A 19,005-nucleotide genomic window follows, 5' to 3' on the forward strand; every position below is an offset into this window, starting at 1 on the left:
TCAATTTAAATCCTACAATGACATGCTGTCAAATAAGGGCAGGGTCCTCTCTCTCCCACTAAACAAACACACACACACACACACACACACACACACACACACACACACACACACACACACACACACACACACAGGGAGAGAGGACTAAGTTTCCAGGTCAGCCTGGGAGCTGCTGAATTTGAATCCACCAATCAGAGAGGCTGTTTACGTTTTCCCGCCAAAACAGGTGCATCTTTTTACACACGCAGCACAGAGACATAGACCTGCTTCTTTCAGTTTATTTCACATAGTGAGGATTCCCCTCAAACAAATGACCATAATTTCCTAACCATAGGGGCTAGAGCGGTCATTCTTACACCGTTTTGTTCAGAAGAGATGGGGGAATCTTCAAGTGTTGACAATTTATCATTAAAATATGAATTTTTAGAGATATATGACATGGATGACTTGTTGACTTAGAAGCCACGAATTCCCCAATATGCAAATTTGAATACCTGGAGCCCACATACATGATTGGCTGGCTGGGAAGCTGTGCAGGCCCTGATTTGTGGATTTGAATTCCTCAGCCCTCAGATATGATTGGCTGGCTTAGAAGCCATGAAGGCCCCAATATGCAAATTTGAATGCCTCAGGACACATATATGATTGGCTGGGAAGCCGTGCAGGCCCTGATTTAAAAATTTGAATTTCTCAGTCCTCACAGAGGATTGGCTGCCTGGGGACCTGGCAGAAATATATAGAAATACTATGATTAAGCATAAATACTACATTTAGTAGAAATACTATGTTTTAGCACAAATACTATAAAAAGCAGAAATACTATAATTTAGCAGAAATACTATATTAAGCACAAATCCTATAAAAAGCAGAAATAGGATGATTAAGCATAAACACTACATTTAGTAGAAATACTATGTTTGAGCAAAAATCCTATAAAAAGCAGAAATACTATATTAGGCACAAATCCCATAAAAAGCAGAAATAGTATGATTAAGCATAAATACTACATTTAGTAGAAATACTATGTTTTAGCACAAATAGTATAAAAAGCAGAAATATTGTAATTTAGCAGAAATACTATATTAGGCACAAATCTTATGAAATAGCAGAAATAGTATTATTTAGCACAATAGTAATAAGTTAAACAGAAAAATTGGAAAAGCAAAATGGACAGCTGAAAAAATGCTGAACATGCTGAGGGTCCCTCAAATATACTTGTTAAATGAAAAAATCAGCAAAAAAATGCACAGGGAGAGAGAAGTAAGTTTCTAGGTCAGCCTGGGAGCTGCTGAATTTGAATCCACCAATCAGAGAGGCTGTTTACGTTTTCCCGCCAAAACAGGTGCATCTTTTTACACACGCAGCACAGAGACATAGACCTGCTTCTTTCAGTTTATTTCACATAGTGAGGATTCCCCTCAAACAAATGACCATAATTTCCTAACCATAGGGGCTAGAGCGGTCATTCTTACACCGTTTTGTTCAGAAGAGATGGGGGAATCTTCAAGTGTTGACAATTTATCATTAAAATATGAATTTTTAGAGATATATGACATGGATGACTTGTTGACTTAGAAGCCACGAATTCCCCAATATGCAAATTTGAATACCTGGAGCCCACATACATGATTGGCTGGCTGGGAAGCTGTGCAGGCCCTGATTTGTGGATTTGAATTCCTCAGCCCTCAGATATGATTGGCTGGCTTAGAAGCCATGAAGGCCCCAATATGCAAATTTGAATGCCTCAGGACACATATATGATTGGCTGGGAAGCCGTGCAGGCCCTGATTTAAAAATTTGAATTTCTCAGTCCTCACAGAGGATTGGCTGCCTGGGGACCTGGCAGAAATATATAGAAATACTATGATTAAGCATAAATACTACATTTAGTAGAAATACTATGTTTTAGCACAAATACTATAAAAAGCAGAAATACTATAATTTAGCAGAAATACTATATTAAGCACAAATCCTATAAAAAGCAGAAATAGGATGATTAAGCATAAACACTACATTTAGTAGAAATACTATGTTTGAGCAAAAATCCTATAAAAAGCAGAAATACTATATTAGGCACAAATCCCATAAAAAGCAGAAATAGTATGATTAAGCATAAATACTACATTTAGTAGAAATACTATGTTTTAGCACAAATAGTATAAAAAGCAGAAATATTGTAATTTAGCAGAAATACTATATTAGGCACAAATCTTATGAAATAGCAGAAATAGTATTATTTAGCACAATAGTAATAAGTTAAACAGAAAAATTGGAAAAGCAAAATGGACAGCTGAAAAAATGCTGAACATGCTGAGGGTCCCTCAAATATACTTGTTAAATGAAAAAATCAGCAAAAAAATGCACAGGGAGAGAGAAGTAAGTTTCTAGGTCAGCCTGGGAGCTGCTGAATTTGAATCCACCAATCAGAGAGCCTGTGTACTTTTTCCCGCCAAAACATGTGCCTCTTTTTACACACGCAGCACAGAGAGGCACAGGATTATTGCAGCCTATTTCTCATAGTGAGGACTCCCCTCAAACAAATGACCATAATTTCCAAACCGTAGGGGCTAGAGCGGTCATTCTTACACCGTTTTGTTCAGAAGAGATGGGGGAATCTTCCAGTGTTTACAATTTATCATTAAAATATGAATTATTAAAGATATTTGACTTGTAATGCACCATAACTGAGTAGAGCGAAGCAAAAACTGCCTTGACTTGCCCTCAAACAACGCTTTGTAACTCGAAATCTATTTGGAGTATCAATATCATTCTTTCACCGTAAGAGACAGCAGGCTTTGGTGAACAATCATGGAAATTTTCAGGTCTCTGTGGAAATCCAACAAAAAGTTATGACGAGAGAAAAAAGTGGTTCATTTCCACAGTTTGAAATCTGAAGAAATCTGAGCGAAGGACGAATTTCCTACCCTCAAACAAGTCCAACTCATTTCAGAACGGTAATAGGTGAGAAAGAAATTCTTGAATTGTGAGCGTCAGGGGTGTCTGAAGATATTCGGGGACAAGCCTCATGTCTTAACTTTGCTTCGTTAAGGAGATATGACGATTCGAATATGCCTCTCATTACAGAAATCCAGCGGTGATTTTGAACAAGCTCTCCATTCACTTTATATGGAGAGTTTTCTGACCTTGTGTTAGTCTGAGGAGATTTGCAAAAATTCTATAAATCCCACAACAATGATGGTGACATTTTCTGAAAGCCAGCAAAAATACCTACGTTTTGATGTATAATTTGTGGAAGTTGAGTGAAAATTGAGCAAGTAGCAGGAAGTTGTTCGGACATGAAGTGAAAATTGCAAAACCTTCAGTGGCACACTGGAAGCCAAGAGCATAGCAACCATAACAACACATGTATTTTGTGAAAAATCACAATTTTGCAACTCAAAACTTTAAGAGGCATAAAAGTAAAACAGTAAAAGATTTGAAAAAGCTGAATCATACCTGAATAGCCCAATAATTTGTGAACATTTTAAAGTTTGAATGGTTGTTCTAGGTGAAAATATGAGGAAGTAGTTAAGTTTCAAAAACAAGCAAATTTTAGCAGAATTGCTGAAGTTTCCCATTCATTTCAATGGGACAAATTAAAGGAAAAAAGTGGAATATTTTAAAAAGTATAATAGTTAAAAATAGCAAAAATCGTAGCAGGAAAGAGCAAAAATAGCTGAATAGTTTAAAATTTGAACGGTGAAAATCGGCTGAAAATTGTGGAAGTAGTTTAACGGCGAAAAGTGTACGGAAGCAACTAGAATAATAATAATAATAATAATAAAGAATAAAGAGAAACAGGAACTCAATAGTGTGGATGCTTAAAGCATCCACACAATAATAAAGAATAAAGAGAAACAGGAACTCTATAGTGTGGATGCTTAAAGCATCCACACAATAATAATAAAGAATAAAGAGAAACAGGAACTCAATAGTGTGGATGCTTAAAGCATCCACACAATAATAAAATATATAAAATATACAGAGTTGAATATGTGCAAAACAAGTGGCATTTATATACAGTGTGGAGTGCATAATGCTCCCACATACCAAGGTGTCGTTCATAATTGACAGATGAAATTATCTCGGTGGCCAGATGTGGCCCTCGGGCCTAAGTTTGACACCCCTGGTCTACATTTAATAGAAGGAGAAGCTCTAAAAGCCTCCACACCCACTCATTACCTGGAACAACTCCCTTTTTGAGAAATCTTTACCTCAGAGCTTCACTTAGTTTCTTGCGCCTGTGTGTTCTAGAAGGAGATGAAAGACTTGTTCATTATGGGATGGATCAGTCCAAATTTGATGTGTTAATAATGAAGAAATCCTATTAAGTTTCACTAATTTGCAACTGCAGCTATGGCTTAACAAGCTTTTATGTAAGACTCTACGATAATAAACTGTAGTAACTCCATATTACCTTTGTGAGCTGGAACGACCACTCGCACATTTTGAGCCTCGCTCCTCTCAGTTATCCTTTAAATATGATCAGTGTGGATTCTCGTGGATTAAAGGAGGAATGAAAGCTGTCCGAGCAGCATGTGGGAGAGTACAAAAAGGGGAAAATAGCTTTAACCATCTTTTAAACCATGGTACTCTAATGGAGTAGTAGTGTTACTATGAAAGAACTAAAACATGCCAAGGTATATGTACTGGTTATGCGTTCACTATTATAATGGCGCTCAACTCAATAGCATTTTTAGGGTTTAATCTGAGGTCACGTGTGTTGCTCAGATATAAATGCTTTCCACTGATACTCATAAAACATCCCCGCAGTAATGTGAAGAGCAGGCTAACAGGCTGCGGTCCGAGCAGCAGCCTAAATGTCAAAGTTTGTTCAGTTTGTGTAGTTCAACAGTTTCTCCTCCTCATTCTTTCAGCTTCCAGCGTTGATCTACTTCCCAATAGCTTCAGTATGACTCACGAAGCATATCTAAACACTCAGCAGTTGTTAGAGAGCGGTGTGACATCGCTGCTCCGTCCTTCAGCGTCTACGCTCTCCTCCACGGGCTTTGCTGGCCCCTCCTCCTGTCGGGTCTCCGCCGAGCGAGCGGAGGAGACTCACCGCTCGTTCCCCGACGGAGGTTCACAACCAGGGTCACTGCTTAAAGCAGTCAGTGATCAGGAGGACTGTACTTTAAAATCGTTTTTGCTTTTTGGGGTTTTCTGCAGCACGTCATCTTAAAGTTTCGGTTTTAACAGTGTCGTTAAAATGGGACACAGGAGCCCCCCTGCAGGAGAGGAGGTAAGGATATCTGCATTTGACTGCAGTGCTTCAAGCAGACGTTTATGAAACCTTGCTTCAGCGCTATGTGCATCATTCAGCAGAGCCTCAAAGTCATGCATGGGGGATGAAAGTGCTGAAAGTAAAGTTGACCTTTGACAGATTATGACTGACATCTCAGGCGAGCCTTTTCACCAGAAAGTGAGCAGCTGGGTTTTTCTGTACTCTTTTCATTGTTCTGTCATTATAGTGACTTTACAGGCAGCTGCTGTGACGGATAATCCCGCAGATGAAGATGGATCTTCCCTCTCAGTTCGTCCTAAACACTCTGCTGGTGCTGATTATTGTTCCTCTTGCCACTTGTGGCTTCTGCCCCCGACTTTGCTCCTGCCCTCAGCCCACCGAGCTCCACTGCACCTTCCGCTCCCTTCTCACCATCCCAGCAGCTATACCCAAACACGTGAAACACATGAACCTGGGGTCAGTCGCTCTGGCATCCGTAGCATTGATTTAGCATGGTTATTAAACTGTCAGTGACTGGATTAAACACTTAATGCAGTGAAATGCTTTATGTAAAGACCGAGGCTTAGGAAGTGCATGAGTTGGTTTCATGTCTGTTATCCTCTCCACTCTGGTTTTGTTATTTAAGGTTCAACAAAATTAATAACATCACTGACAAATCACTGATGGGCCTGAGGAAGCTGGAGATGCTCATGCTTCATGGGAATGACTTTCACCAGCTACCTGATGGAGCGTTCACGGAGCTCAGTTCACTTCAGGTGCAATGACCTAAATCAATAAATGGTGGCAGGGGGATTGTTGTTTGAGCAAAACAGTGAATTTTAATGATGAATCCATATTAGTCTGAGCCTTTCATAATCTCTCATATGGTATCTCACATACACATATGATTATGAGTGTATACATAAAGCCTATATCTCCTAAAATGCTCGGTTTTAATACAATAATAACTATTTTACTAATGTGCAAAAGAGTCAGCACATATTACTGATTAATTCAACACGAGCACTTAAATGAGATTGTGCAAATATCTTAGATTTATCCACACAGTCTAGTTTTAGGAATAAAAAAGCAAAAGATATCTGAACCTGGGCCAAACTGTGAATCGAAATTTACAAAAGACATCCAACTTTAATAATCATTTTATCTGCTGGACAAATTCCTGATTCTTCCTAAGAATTTGTAAGATATGAAGTAAAAATTGTGTAATTTTAAATCCCAAATTTCTCCCTGAAATTTTAATGAAACAAAGCACTGACATACAAACTGTATGATGTATATGTGCCTTGATGCTGAACCTTGATGCCTGGTTCATGTATGTAACTAGAAGTACTCTAATATGATGAGCAATAGAGACGTTCTCTGTTCTCCCTGCTCACTGATGTAGATGCTGAAGATGAGCTACAACAAACTGAAGGAGATCAGCAGGCACGCTCTCCACGGTCTGTGGTCTGTGGCCAGGTTACACCTGGATCACAACCAGCTGGAGTACATCCATCCAGACGCCTTCCAGGGCCTCACTTCTCTCTGGCTGCTGCAGCTGGAGGGCAACCAGCTTCAGCAGCTGCACCCAGACACCTTCACCACCTTCACTGTGAAAAGCCATTTTCATGTCTCAACTCTGAGGCACCTCTACCTGTCAGACAATGATCTGGTGACACTTCCTTCCAGGCTGGTAGGGACCATGCCCCAGTTGGAGAGCCTGTACCTCCATAGAAACCCTTGGATCTGTGACTGCAGCATGAGGCGGCTCCATGACTGGAATAAAAAGTTTCCAGGTGGTATTTTTAATATGTACGCTGCAATTATATTTAGAGCTTTCTTTTTGTGATGGTTAAAGTAAACTAAGACTCAAAATGCATAAAATATTCAAAGAGACGTGATGATCTGATTTTATAACGCTCATGCTCTGTTCTTTGCCCAGGTGTTGTAAAATGTAAAAAGGATAGGACCCTTCCTAGTGGCCAGCTGTGTCCCATGTGCTCGTCTCCCAGACACCTCCAGAGAAAGGACCTCTTTGATGCGGAGAACCTGGTCTGCAGAAGCCCCGTCATCACCTTTCCTCACAGGATGTCCACACCTAAGGATGTTGAGAGTGAGGTTTTGACCACAGAGGATTTTATAGAACCATTTGGAAATCTCTCGTTTGGCCTAGCTGATGAACATGGGAATGAGCTGGATCTGATGTGTAATATTAGCAAGTCTAATGAGCTTACCAAGATCAGCTGGCAGCAGAGCAGTCAGCCTCAGCTGACCAACATCACAGTGGCGGTAGATCTGGACTGTCCAGTTAATAGAGAAAAATATGAAAAACTGTGGAGGCTCATAGCATACTACAGCAGTGTGCCAGCACATTTACAGAGGGAAATTATTCTAAGCAAAGACCTTCATCAAACCCATATGTACAGACAGGACTCTGAGAAAGATGCCCTGTACTACACAGGTCTCAAAGTTAATATAACAGCCCAACCACCATGGCTGCTGCAAACATCTGTGAACCTTCAGCTGAACCAGCTTCAGTCGTCAGCCAGGATGGCAAAATTGAGTATGAGCACAGAGCTCTCAGAGATGGTGGTGACGGAGGAGGTGCAAAGACAGAAGAGGTCATGGGTCACGATTGAGTCAACAAACACCAGTCATAAAGTCTTCAGTGCTATCCTAGGAAAGCAAACTCGAATGAACTGCAGCGTGCACAGTTCAGGTCAACCAGTTATTCGCTGGATGCTGCCAGATGGCTCCAAAGTGGAGGCACCGTACTCAAGTCCAGGCAACAGACTGTCTGTGTCCCGCGGTGGAACGTTGATTATTAAGGCTGTCCGCCCCACAGACGCAGGAAGTTACTACTGTATCGCCAGGGCTCACGAAGACTTTGCTGTCTTGCCGTTCTATCTGACAGTGCAGGAATCCTCCAGCCCTCCCCCGAGGGACGAAACATCAATCAAACCTAGTGAGGTATTTGTAGGCAAACCTATTTCCCTGCATTGCACTGCATCTGCCTCCCCCGATGCTGAAATTAACTGGATTCTGCCAAACAGCAGCATCGTGAGTTTCCAAGCCAACTCATCCAGAGCTTTAGTCTATTCCAATGGCACTCTACATATTCCACAGTCCAAGTTATTAGACAGTGGTTATTATAAATGCGTTGCCATGAATCAACATGGTGTGGATACACTGGCCACAAAACTCGCTGTTATCAGGCACAACTTCAGGAAGTTTCCAGCAACACCTCAGTCAGCTTCAGGAGTCAACACTCAAATTAAAATCCCCACAGAAGACACAGAAGAAGCATCAGGGGACACTGAAGGCACTCAGGGTGGGGCTCCAGTGAGCCACCTGGAGCCTTTGAGAAGGAGAACTCCAGGAGGTGTGGTCCCGAGCAGGAGGGGCATTCACCCGTCCAGGCACTTCTGGCGGAAGCCCCCAATGCTTCAGCAACCAAGAGGATCGCGTGTTGTAGACAGGAAGAATCCTACTGACAACACAAGGAGGATTAATATATCGAAAGGTAAAATAGATCCACAGAAATGGGCTCATATTTTGGCCAAGATTAGAGATAGAAAGGCTCAAAATGCTGTGACACCAGTCCCAACTCAGCACACAACAGAGAGGAAAGCTGCAGAGGGGACAACGCAGTCAAATGAAGCTACTAAAGGATCAGCAGACAGTGTGACTGAGCAGGCACGGCAGGGTTTTTTCAGGACGCTGCACACTCCTGTACACAATCCGCTGTTCAAAACTGATAAACAAAATGTACAAGACCAGGCCACACAACGTGTGACATCTAACAGCAACATTATAGACAACGCACACAGCATGCAAGCTACAACAGCACAGACATCCAACGATGCGGTCTTAGACCTACACACAAGTTCAAACAGTGTGTTTTCCCCACAGGCCACATCTGTTCCACTGTATGCTGTCACGTTCTGGCAGTCGCTCACAAACACAGATGTTAATGAGGATAAAACAGCTGATTGGTCCAAGGAATCACAGAGGCATGTCAATACAGATAGACTAAAGGTTATTGCCAGTTCGAGGAATGATAACGAACCCTTTTTGAAAAGGATCCTTTCAGTAAATCCAAACAAATCAACGAAAAGCAAAGAAGAAAAATATCCTAGTGAGCCTGTCATAAAATCTGATGATTTGCAGTCTGTAGCAAGGGCATCTCCAACAACTGGCTCTGAAGGCTCTGAATCCCCTCCACGCCTCCAACAACATAATTCCAGGCGAAGGAATGGGAGTCAGAGGAGGAGGCCAAACAGAAGGAAACAAAAGCTTGTGAAATCTGTCCCGTCTATGGCCATCACACCTGCCAAAGCTGTCCCAGCAACTGTCAAGACCACTCCCTCCACACTGCTAAAAATAGCTTCCTCAGAAGTTACAGCAACCAATCCCAGTACCACTGTTCCATTCACTGGCAGCCAAGAAGCGTCATCAGGAAAACTGAGTCATAAAGAAAGCACAGCCTCCAGGCACGACCACGAGGCAGCCACTAAACCCTCCTCCCCACCAGCTTCTTTCCTCCAAACAAAGGACAGCCATCTGCCATTATTAAAAAGCACGTTAGCGGCACCATCGCTTCCAGCAACTTTTCCAGAAGTGGGTGATACAAAGACAACCTCTCAAGCAGCCTTTGGAGTTTCAGACTGTCCACTAGAGCACTTCAGTGCACCAACACCGGCCACTTTGCAGAGGCTTATAAACACGCCTGCTCCACCTATTAGGCTTCCTGAGGAGACACAAAGGTCAAGTGTTATGGGTGACCTTGGACCTCTGCCAAGCTCTGACAGCTTGTTGGTGGGTTTTTACGCCACCAACACTTTACAACTGCAAAGCAATGTGGAGGAGAGCCAACTGGGCCAGCAGTACACAACTAATGAGAGGATGCTGTTGAATGAGAGTGGGGAGGGGTTTTTGGCACCGCTGTCCCCATCCTCCACGTCTTTGATCGACCAAGTAATCAAGACAACCTCTGGGTACACTCCCAGTGACTTGACTGTGACACCAAGCACACTTTCCAAGGATTATTTGGAGACAGCTCCGGGTGTTACACAGACTTCTGCAGTACCTGAAAATTCACATTATACTTCTAGTCAAAGTAAACCCTCAAAGGTAGCTCAGAATCTTAAAGAAGCTCTAAATGAAAATGTTTTTCCTTCTACTGCTAGTACCTTTAAAGCAAAACCTACCTCTCCTGCCACTCCGAGGCTTGATCCTATAATGCGTGTCAAAGTGACAGTGGATACCACACTTCCCAAAATATCTTCCACAGAAGCCAAGATGGACTCTTCACTGAGGACCAGCATGCAGGAGACTCCCCGGATCAGAGTCGGCCATAATGAAGACCAACAAATAAACCCCATCATTAACATATCAGAGCCACGGAAAGAATTAAACTTCCAGCCCACAGCCCAGTCGGCAGACCACAAACCAACTAGCACACGTCTGACTGGCAGACAGATCGTCTTACAGTCGGTCACCTCTGCTCCGACTGCTACAGTCCAAACGAATCCGCATAGAGGGACACTGTTAACAAGTACTCACAATGTGTCCAGGAAGCACCAGGTACCTACACAAGGATCTGTTCCAAGAGGAAAGCCAAGGATAACTAAGACTCATTTCCAGACGTTCACTGTTAAAGCTGAAACAGATGTTCAACTTCCCTGTGAGACTGAAGGTGACCCAAAGCCCTTCCTGTCATGGACCAAAGCTCTTAGTGGTATGTATGACTCAACCTCATTCATTCTTTTTTCCATACATTTTCAGAGCCATCATACTTCTGTCTGCTGAAACATGGCTATGAAAATAGAAAACATATCATTTATTTATTCAAATGGAAACATCCAAAAATATTTTGATGTAGTGAAATGTTAACCAGAGCAAAATGTAACTACCTGCAGACTTATATAAATATAGCTTGCAAAGATGTTTTATTGGAAATATTGGCACATAGTATATCAAATAGCAGATTATCAGCAACATTTGCAAGCATATCAGTATGTTCAGACATTCCTTATTACTGTAGATGTGTTTCCATATAACCTCCATGACTGACGATGCTATGATGTAGATGATGCACTTGTAAGATTATGGTTATAGTCTTGAATTTTGTAACATTTTTATAATCTATGTTACTTACTTACTTTATTATGATATGAGTTTTTAAAAGGGCCTTTAGCCTGCTCATAATTAAAAGTAACTATTTTGCTCTTATATGGTACGGGGGTTTTTTCCACGGTTGGCAATCACACTAAAATATTTGCATTTTTCAATAAGTCCTCTCATTTATTGTATTTTTGTACACTATGTAAATGTGACATCAATTTCTCTTACGCTAAATATTTTATACTCTCAATTATTTTCATCTTAAATTTTATTCTGTGTTTGAGAAAAGACTGTGCATTTTGTGTCTGTCCACTTTTGCAGGGGCGAATATTCCTCAGAACACCAGGGTCCAGAGGTTTGAGGTCCACCAAAATGGTACATTAATCCTCAGGAGCACACAGCTCACAGACGGAGGCCAATACCTGTGCACAGCGCAGAACCAGTACGGCACGGACACGATGCTGGTCAACCTTGTGGTCTTGTCTCAGCCTCCGCGGGTCCTGCATCCTCAGCACAGAGAAATGACTGTGCATCTAGGTGACAAAGTCAGTGTGGAATGCAAAGTGGAAGGGCATCCTGCGCCCCGGGTCACATGGGTACTCCCTAACTACGTCCATGTAGCTGCTGGTTCCGTTTCTGTTCCGTCTCAGCAGCACGTAGTTGTTGGAAATAACGGGATCCTCCGGATCAGCCAGGCCCGCTATACAGACAGAGGGATTTATAAGTGCATTGGCAGCAGCGCAGCTGGAACTGACTCTGTTTCAGTACGTCTTCATGTCCGAGCATTGCCACCCGTGATTCAGCAGTCACATCATGAGACTGCCACCATTTCAGAAGGCAGCCCTGCCTACATCCACTGCACTGCTACAGGTTCCCCTCCATCTGTTATTCGCTGGTTTACACCTGATGGTGCACAGCTCACTGCATCCTTAGACACTGGACAGAACCTAATTGTTTTCCCCAATGGGACTCTCTACATACAGCGTGTGGGCAAAAGAGATGCTGGGAGATACGAGTGCTCAGCCAGTAACACAGTGGCATCCAGCAGGAGAACTGTGATCCTGAACATAAGGAAGAATCTGTCCTCTGCCAAGGCCAGTATCACCTTATCATCACCCCAAAGAACACATGTCATCTATGGGAGTAGTTTGTTACTAAACTGTGTGGCAACAGGACAGCCAGAGCCCCGAATCCTCTGGAGGACACCTTCTAAGAAGCTAGTAGATGCTCAGTACAGGTGAAACGTAAATCTTGTAATGAAACAAAATGCTCAAACTAAGTGTTGTCATTAGAAATCATTCAAAGCAATCTTAATTATTAATCATATGCATCAACTTTGGTTGTTTGTTTTTTGCAGTTTTGACAGGAGAATCAAAGTGTTTCCCAATGGCAGCATTAGCCTTCATCCAGTGACTGACAAGGACAGTGGCGATTACTTATGTGTGGCTCGTAACAAGATGGGCGACGACCACGTGCTGCTGCGGGTACACGTGCTGAGCAGACCAGCCAAGATCGAACAGAAGCAGCAAAGATCCAGTCAGGAGGTTTTGTACGGTGGGGACCTGACGGTGGACTGTGTGGCTTCTGGCCTCCCCAACCCGGAGATCAGCTGGGTTCTGCCGGATGGCACGATGGTTAACCCAGTCAAACAGAGCGATGGTGTCTCTGAGGGGCGCAGTCGCAGGTACGAGCTGTTTTAACTTCTACAAAGTGCTCCCAGTGTCTAACACAGGGGGAAAACACCTTCACCAGCCAGCATTTGTGCTGTCTGATCCAAGTTCTTCTGTGTAGATGGAAGTTTAACCATTTTTAACCCTGGAGAACCCATGGGGTCAGATCCGACCCCATGGGTTCTCCAGGGTTAATGAAGTTCTATTCTGTGGTGATGCTTTGTTTATCAGAAGGATCTGTGAGTGTGGGAACCTAGTCACTAGAGAAATGACTGAACATCCATCTTCCTTTAACTGTTTCATGAACTTCTGGGCATTATTACAGAAAACCGAGCTAATCTTCTTTCTGTCTCTGTGCTTTCCCTTTTGCTGCAAGAACTCGACTTAACTGTAACTTAAACAATTCTGCCACCATGGGGTCAGGAGCAGCTACAGAGCAAGTAAATGAATTATTTAAAAGTACAATATTGCTCCAATAAATTGTATCCATTTAAACAAAAATGACTAAAAACATAGCTTTGCTAGTTTGCCTTATGAAAAGTCTGCAACTACCCCATAAATATGTTGAAAGGTGTCTTATGTCATTGGTCTCATTTCATTAAAACTAGACTCCCTTGGAAACGATTAGTCGAGTCTCTAGTGCTCAAAGCTCACTAAACTATTTCAACAACCACACAAAGATATAAACACAGAGCGTGGATCGTTCACCCGACCGCACGTAAACAGGCACGCCGTCGGTGCTGAAGGCCGACGTCTCACAGATTCTGATGCTGCAGGTTTTGTCTCTCTCCATCCAAAATTCACTGAACCAGCAGCAAAAGAAGATCCAAACTAATCTTCATGTTTGATAAACATCGTTAATTCCCTCTGACTTTGGCTGTTTTGCTTCCACCACAACATAATCACACTTCCTGCACAGCTCTTTCTCTCTCAGTGAACTTCAAGAACAGTTTACCATCCTAGAGAAATCCTAGAGTATTTAAAAGTAGAATGGGAGGCAGAGCCTTCAGTTTTCAGGCTCCTCTTCTGTGGAACCAGCTTCCAGTTTGGATTCGGGAGACAGACACTATCTCTACTTTAAGATTAGGCTTCAAACTTTCCTTTTTGCTAAAGCATATAGTTAGGGCTGGACCAGGTGACCCTGAATCCTCCCTTAGTTATGCTGCAATAGACGTAGGCTGCCGGGGGATTCCCATGATGCATTGAGTTTTTCCTTTCCAGTCACCTTTCTCACTCACTATGTGTTAACAGACCTCTCTGCATTGAATCATATCTGTTATTAACCTCTGTCTCTCTTCCACAGCATGTCTTTATCCTGTCTTCCTTCTCTCACCCCAACCAATCACAGCAGATGGCCCCGCCCCTCCCTGAGCCTGGTTCTGCTGGAGGTTTCTTCCTGTAAAAAGGGAGTTTTTCCTTCCCACTGTCGCCAAAGTGCTGCTCATAGGGGGTCATATGATTGTTGGGTTTTTCTCTGTATCTATTATTGTAGGGGTCTACTGTGCAATATAAAGCACCTTGAGGCGACTGTTGTTGTCATTTGGCGCTATAGAAATTAACTGAAATTTAATTAAATTAACAGATTTCAGTCAGACTGAAACATCAGGTGTAATCACTAGTTATTTTTCCTTTGGTAAGAAAAGAACTTCATGTGACATGAATATGTGAAGTTTAAATTTAAATAATGTAATTATATATGTTGTATTAATTTAATACATTCTCTTTGTTGCCAACCAATGAATCCAGTCATGAAAGTGTAACAGTGAGTAACCATTTCTTATCCTTCTCTTCTGGAACTACATGTAGGTATGTGGTGTTTGACAATGGGACACTTTACTTCAACAATGTTCGCATGCCAGAACAAGGTGACTACACATGTTACGCGGAAAACCAACATAGCAAAGATGAGATGAAGGTCAGAGTCAAGATCAAAGCTGCACCCTCCCCACCGAAAATTCAAAATAAAGACCCACAGACTGTCAGCGTTTTCTATGGCAACGAAGCTACACTGAGATGTAATGCCAAAGGTGAACCAGCGCCAGTCATCACATGGTTATCCCCTTTAAACAAAGTGATTTTCCCTGCATTAGACAAATACCAGGTTCTGGATGATGGGACATTGGTAGTTCAAAAGATCCAAGGTTTTGATAAAGGTAACTACACATGCATAGCTAGAAACAATGCAGGACAGGACCGTGAAGTTACCAGACTCGAAGTCTTGATAACACCTCCAGTGATCAGTGGGTTAAGAGGAACTTTGAATGCTATCAAAGTAACCGCAGTTCAGAATCAGCAAAAGCTGCTGGACTGCAATGTACATGGAAACCCCAGCCCTCGAATCACTTGGCTTCTGCCAGGAAATTTGACCCTTTCTGCTCCATATTACAGCAATAGAATGGTAGTTCATCAGAATGGTACCTTAGAAATCCATTCACCCAAGGAGACAGACTCGGGGCAGCTGGTTTGTATTGCTCGTAATGAAGGAGGAGAGGTCAGGTTGGTGGTCAACTTGGATGTGAAGACAGTTGATGAGAGGCCACAAATTAGAGCTCCCAAAGCAAATGTTCAGTCACTGAGTGTAGGCAATGCTGTGGCTTTGAATTGCTCCTTTGAGGGCTCAATACTACTGCCTGTCACCTGGATCCTGCCCAGTGGTACACCTTTGCGTAGTGGTGCTCGGTTCTCCAAGTTTTTCCACCAGCCTGACGGCTTGCTGATCATCAGCAACCCCTCTATGGCTGAGGCTGGTATGTACCGCTGTCTGATACATAATTCAAGGGGGCTTGTGGAGCATACTGTTACACTGTCCCCAGGAAAAAAACCAGAGATCAACAGCAGATATAATTCCCCTGTCAGTGTCATGAATGGGGAAAACCTTTGGCTTCACTGTCAAACCACTGGTGAAGCACTCAGACTAGCATGGACTCTGCCTAGTGGAGTCGTCCTCAGCAGACCACAGAGAGCTGGGCGATACACCATACAGCCCAATGGAACCCTTGCCATTCAACAAGTGTCAGTCCACGATCGGGGTCCCTACGTTTGCCGAGCTAGTAATGAATATGGCAGCTCCTTGCTCTCCACTGTGGTAAATGTAATAGCATACGCACCTCAAATTACTAACGGCCCTCCCTCTGTGACTTATGCTAAACGTGGAGTTGCTGTTCAGTTAAACTGTGTAGCAACTGGCATCCCTAAAGTTGAGGTAGCATGGGAAACACCTGACAAAATTCGTCTGGCTGCCAATGCAAAGCCAAAGCTCTTTGAAAACAAGTACCTCCTTCCGCAAGGTTCCCTCATCATCCAGAATCCAACACAAAGAGATGCTGGCATCTACCGATGCACAGCCAGAAACGCCATTGGCTTGGACTCTAAAGCTACAGTTCTCAACGTGTTCTAAAATGTCACCGTTCCTCTTCGTCTGTTGCTGCCCAAACAACTGCCTGATTAAAAGGAAGTGTTTAATCACCACATGTAGTAATAACTTCAGTTATAATGATGAGTTGATTAAAACCTGCAGTGATGCTTTGAGTGTTTGTTCTTTAGAGGCCGTTAGTTGAAGACACCGAGTGCCAGTTTACAGTTTTCACCATTTTGCAAACCTCCCATTTCAAGCATGTAGGAAATATATGCAGTTTTTTTGTTTTTTTTTATAGAGGACCAATTCACAACAACGATTTCCTCAGGCCACTTTACATTGTGAGGTAATTAGCCTACACAACTGGAAAGAGAAAGCAAAAGTAATTGTCTTGTGCTGGCACTTCACACTATCAAGCAGAATAGCTGTGTTCACCTGCTATGTGCAAGACAAATACTGTAATAAAGATAGACTTAAATAATATAAAACATCGTTGTTTCAAGTGACTCAGGGACGTGGAGCGTGCATGCCAGCATGCAAAACACAAAATGACTCTTTTATTCAGTAAAGAAGTGAAGATGATGTTGATTCGTTTTAGTATAAGATGCTTATCTTATCAAGGATGTGCAATGCTTTAATTTATTTTTCTAAACTTTTGTAATATAATTGTTAATTGGAAATCTACATTTGTATTCAAACTAAATATGTGGACAGCGATTTTGTTTTGCTGGCTTGTGATTACCTCAGCTGCTTATGATGCTGCCGGGGTGCGATGTGCAGGTTATGACAGATGGATCACGCCTAACCACAATCGTCTACATGAGACTGGTGCTAAATGAACAACATTGGAATAATTAGCATTTACGCCAATGACTGCCAAACTGTTCAGCATGTTAAAATGTAGCCTGGCGGGACAAAGCTGTGCAAAGAGTTACTCTGCAGACCCGGCCTTAAACTATCCGGCTTTGGCTCTATCAGCTCCACTCAAAGTTAATCACGACAAAACATTTTATCCTTTGGCTGATCTCCAGTTGATCAGTGAGCATATATTCCCAGCTGTATGTGTACCTTTTCTTCAGTGGAACAGTTATTTCTGACAAGGACAGATGATGTCAGCCTGTAAAGAATTGCTAAACAGCTCATTTAATTGTGAAATACTTTTGAACTTAATAAAATTGACTGAGAATATATGTAATTTTGTTGTTGTTGTATTTTTATTTAAAGAAGCTGAAACTGCTGGTATCCTGTGCTTTTCATAATAAAGGCCCAACCTGAATATTTCCATGTTTTTGTACCTTGGTGCAGATTTTTCAATAACTCACAGCAACGTGGAGCATCTTTGAATCTGCTTCTGCAGAGTGCTGACACTGTACTACGTTCTTATATGTAAATAATTTGTGTCTGTCAGACTGTGATGCGTAGCAGTTTTCCTTATTTGAATATAAAATTCCTCCACATTTCCACTAAGCTCAAAAACAAAACCTTTATTTCTGCTGAGGTTGGAAAGGGAACAAATTGAAAAAGTGATGACTCAAGAATGTTTTGCCACTCTGCTAAAAATGTTTGTAGTATTTTCTTGGAAATATAACTTTCTAACTCTAAATAAATAATTCAAGAGTGCAGTTTTTGTTTAGCTGGCCTTATAGATCAAACTTTGCAATTAGGACGAGGGAAGCTGGTCGCAGCTACGCTGAGTCGCCTCGGGGAATACAGCCACAGTCTGCATCAAAGTGCTTCATAATGTAAGGTCGACCCTACAATAATACATACACAGAAAGTATGAAAAAAGTAAATTTTTTTACCATGTTGTGCAAAGCAATGGCCAGCAGAACAAAGCACATATTGTCCTCTAATAAAATGAGGAGGAAGAATCAACGATCAGTTTACGACATCCTGAGTCTGGTAGAGAAGTTTTAAAGGTGACACAAGATTAATCATAAAAGCACAAAAAGGACATAATTTCTTGATAAAGACACAATAGATGATCGTCGTTCATGACACAAACGTGCTCCTGTGAGGTGTATGGAACAAGTGGGTGTTTCTCCTGCTGTGATGTAAGATCCTGGTACTGATGTGACTGTATGAGCACCAAGTCCCCTTCAGAGGACTCTGTCCAACAGAACATCCAAGTAAACCAGGGAACTTTGAGACAAAAACATGGGCAGCATGTGATGCAGGTCCAGCTGTACATGGAACATGCTCGTGTGCGATGGCAAACCGTCTGTCCTGCAGTCAGGACACGAGTTGTCCCTAACATTGCAGGTTTCCAAAAGAAAACAATCACCTGTAACAGCTTGTTTACTGTATATGCCCCTTGGCCTGCAACTGCAGAAAGAATGCTGTCCATGATGGGACCAGTGCAGAGGAATAAACCTGAGCTTCCTCCTGCACTTGGGTCAAATATGGACACGCCTTTGTCCTCATGAAAGTTTGCCTTCACTCAGACTCATGCCCTCCTACCATGCCAAAATATAGAAAACTGTCAGGCAATGAGTTGGAATAAAGTTGAATAAAACCTTGAAACACAGAGATGGATGATATTTTATACTTGTTGCTTCAAAGCAAACGGGGTCATTTTTGAGCCCTGAGGACCACAGGTGTGATTATGTGCTGCCAGTAAAAAACTTGAA

At 42.3% G+C, this 19,005-nt stretch overlaps 1 protein-coding gene across 2 annotated transcripts; it reads left to right on the forward strand.

Moving 5' to 3' along the window:
* The first annotated feature begins 4,912 nt into the window (after nucleotides 1-4,912).
* On the forward strand, nucleotides 4,913-17,902 carry mxra5a (matrix-remodelling associated 5a). Of its 2 annotated transcripts, XM_085448717.1 has the most exons (8): nucleotides 4,913-5,242; nucleotides 5,472-5,701; nucleotides 5,871-6,000; nucleotides 6,630-7,020; nucleotides 7,167-10,964; nucleotides 11,672-12,587; nucleotides 12,708-13,034; nucleotides 14,827-17,902. In XM_085448717.1, the coding sequence occupies exons 2-8, from the start codon at nucleotides 5,511-5,513 to the stop codon at nucleotides 16,415-16,417; spliced, it is 7,344 nt and encodes a 2,447-aa protein (XP_085304843.1). In that variant the 5' UTR covers nucleotides 4,913-5,242; nucleotides 5,472-5,510; the 3' UTR covers nucleotides 16,418-17,902. The 2 variants fall into 2 exon arrangements, with proteins under 2 accessions (XP_085304843.1, XP_085304844.1); XM_085448718.1 differs by lacking the exon at nucleotides 4,913-5,242 and having other exon boundaries at nucleotides 5,361-5,701.
* Nucleotides 17,903-19,005: the final 1,103 nt, after the last annotated feature.

This window comes from Copadichromis virginalis, linkage group LG23, assembly GCF_057382275.1.
Source record: "Copadichromis virginalis isolate Kocher_CV1m ecotype Utaka linkage group LG23, C_Virginalis_male_GT1.1, whole genome shotgun sequence".
NCBI classification, from domain to species: Eukaryota; Metazoa; Chordata; class Actinopteri; order Cichliformes; family Cichlidae; genus Copadichromis; species Copadichromis virginalis.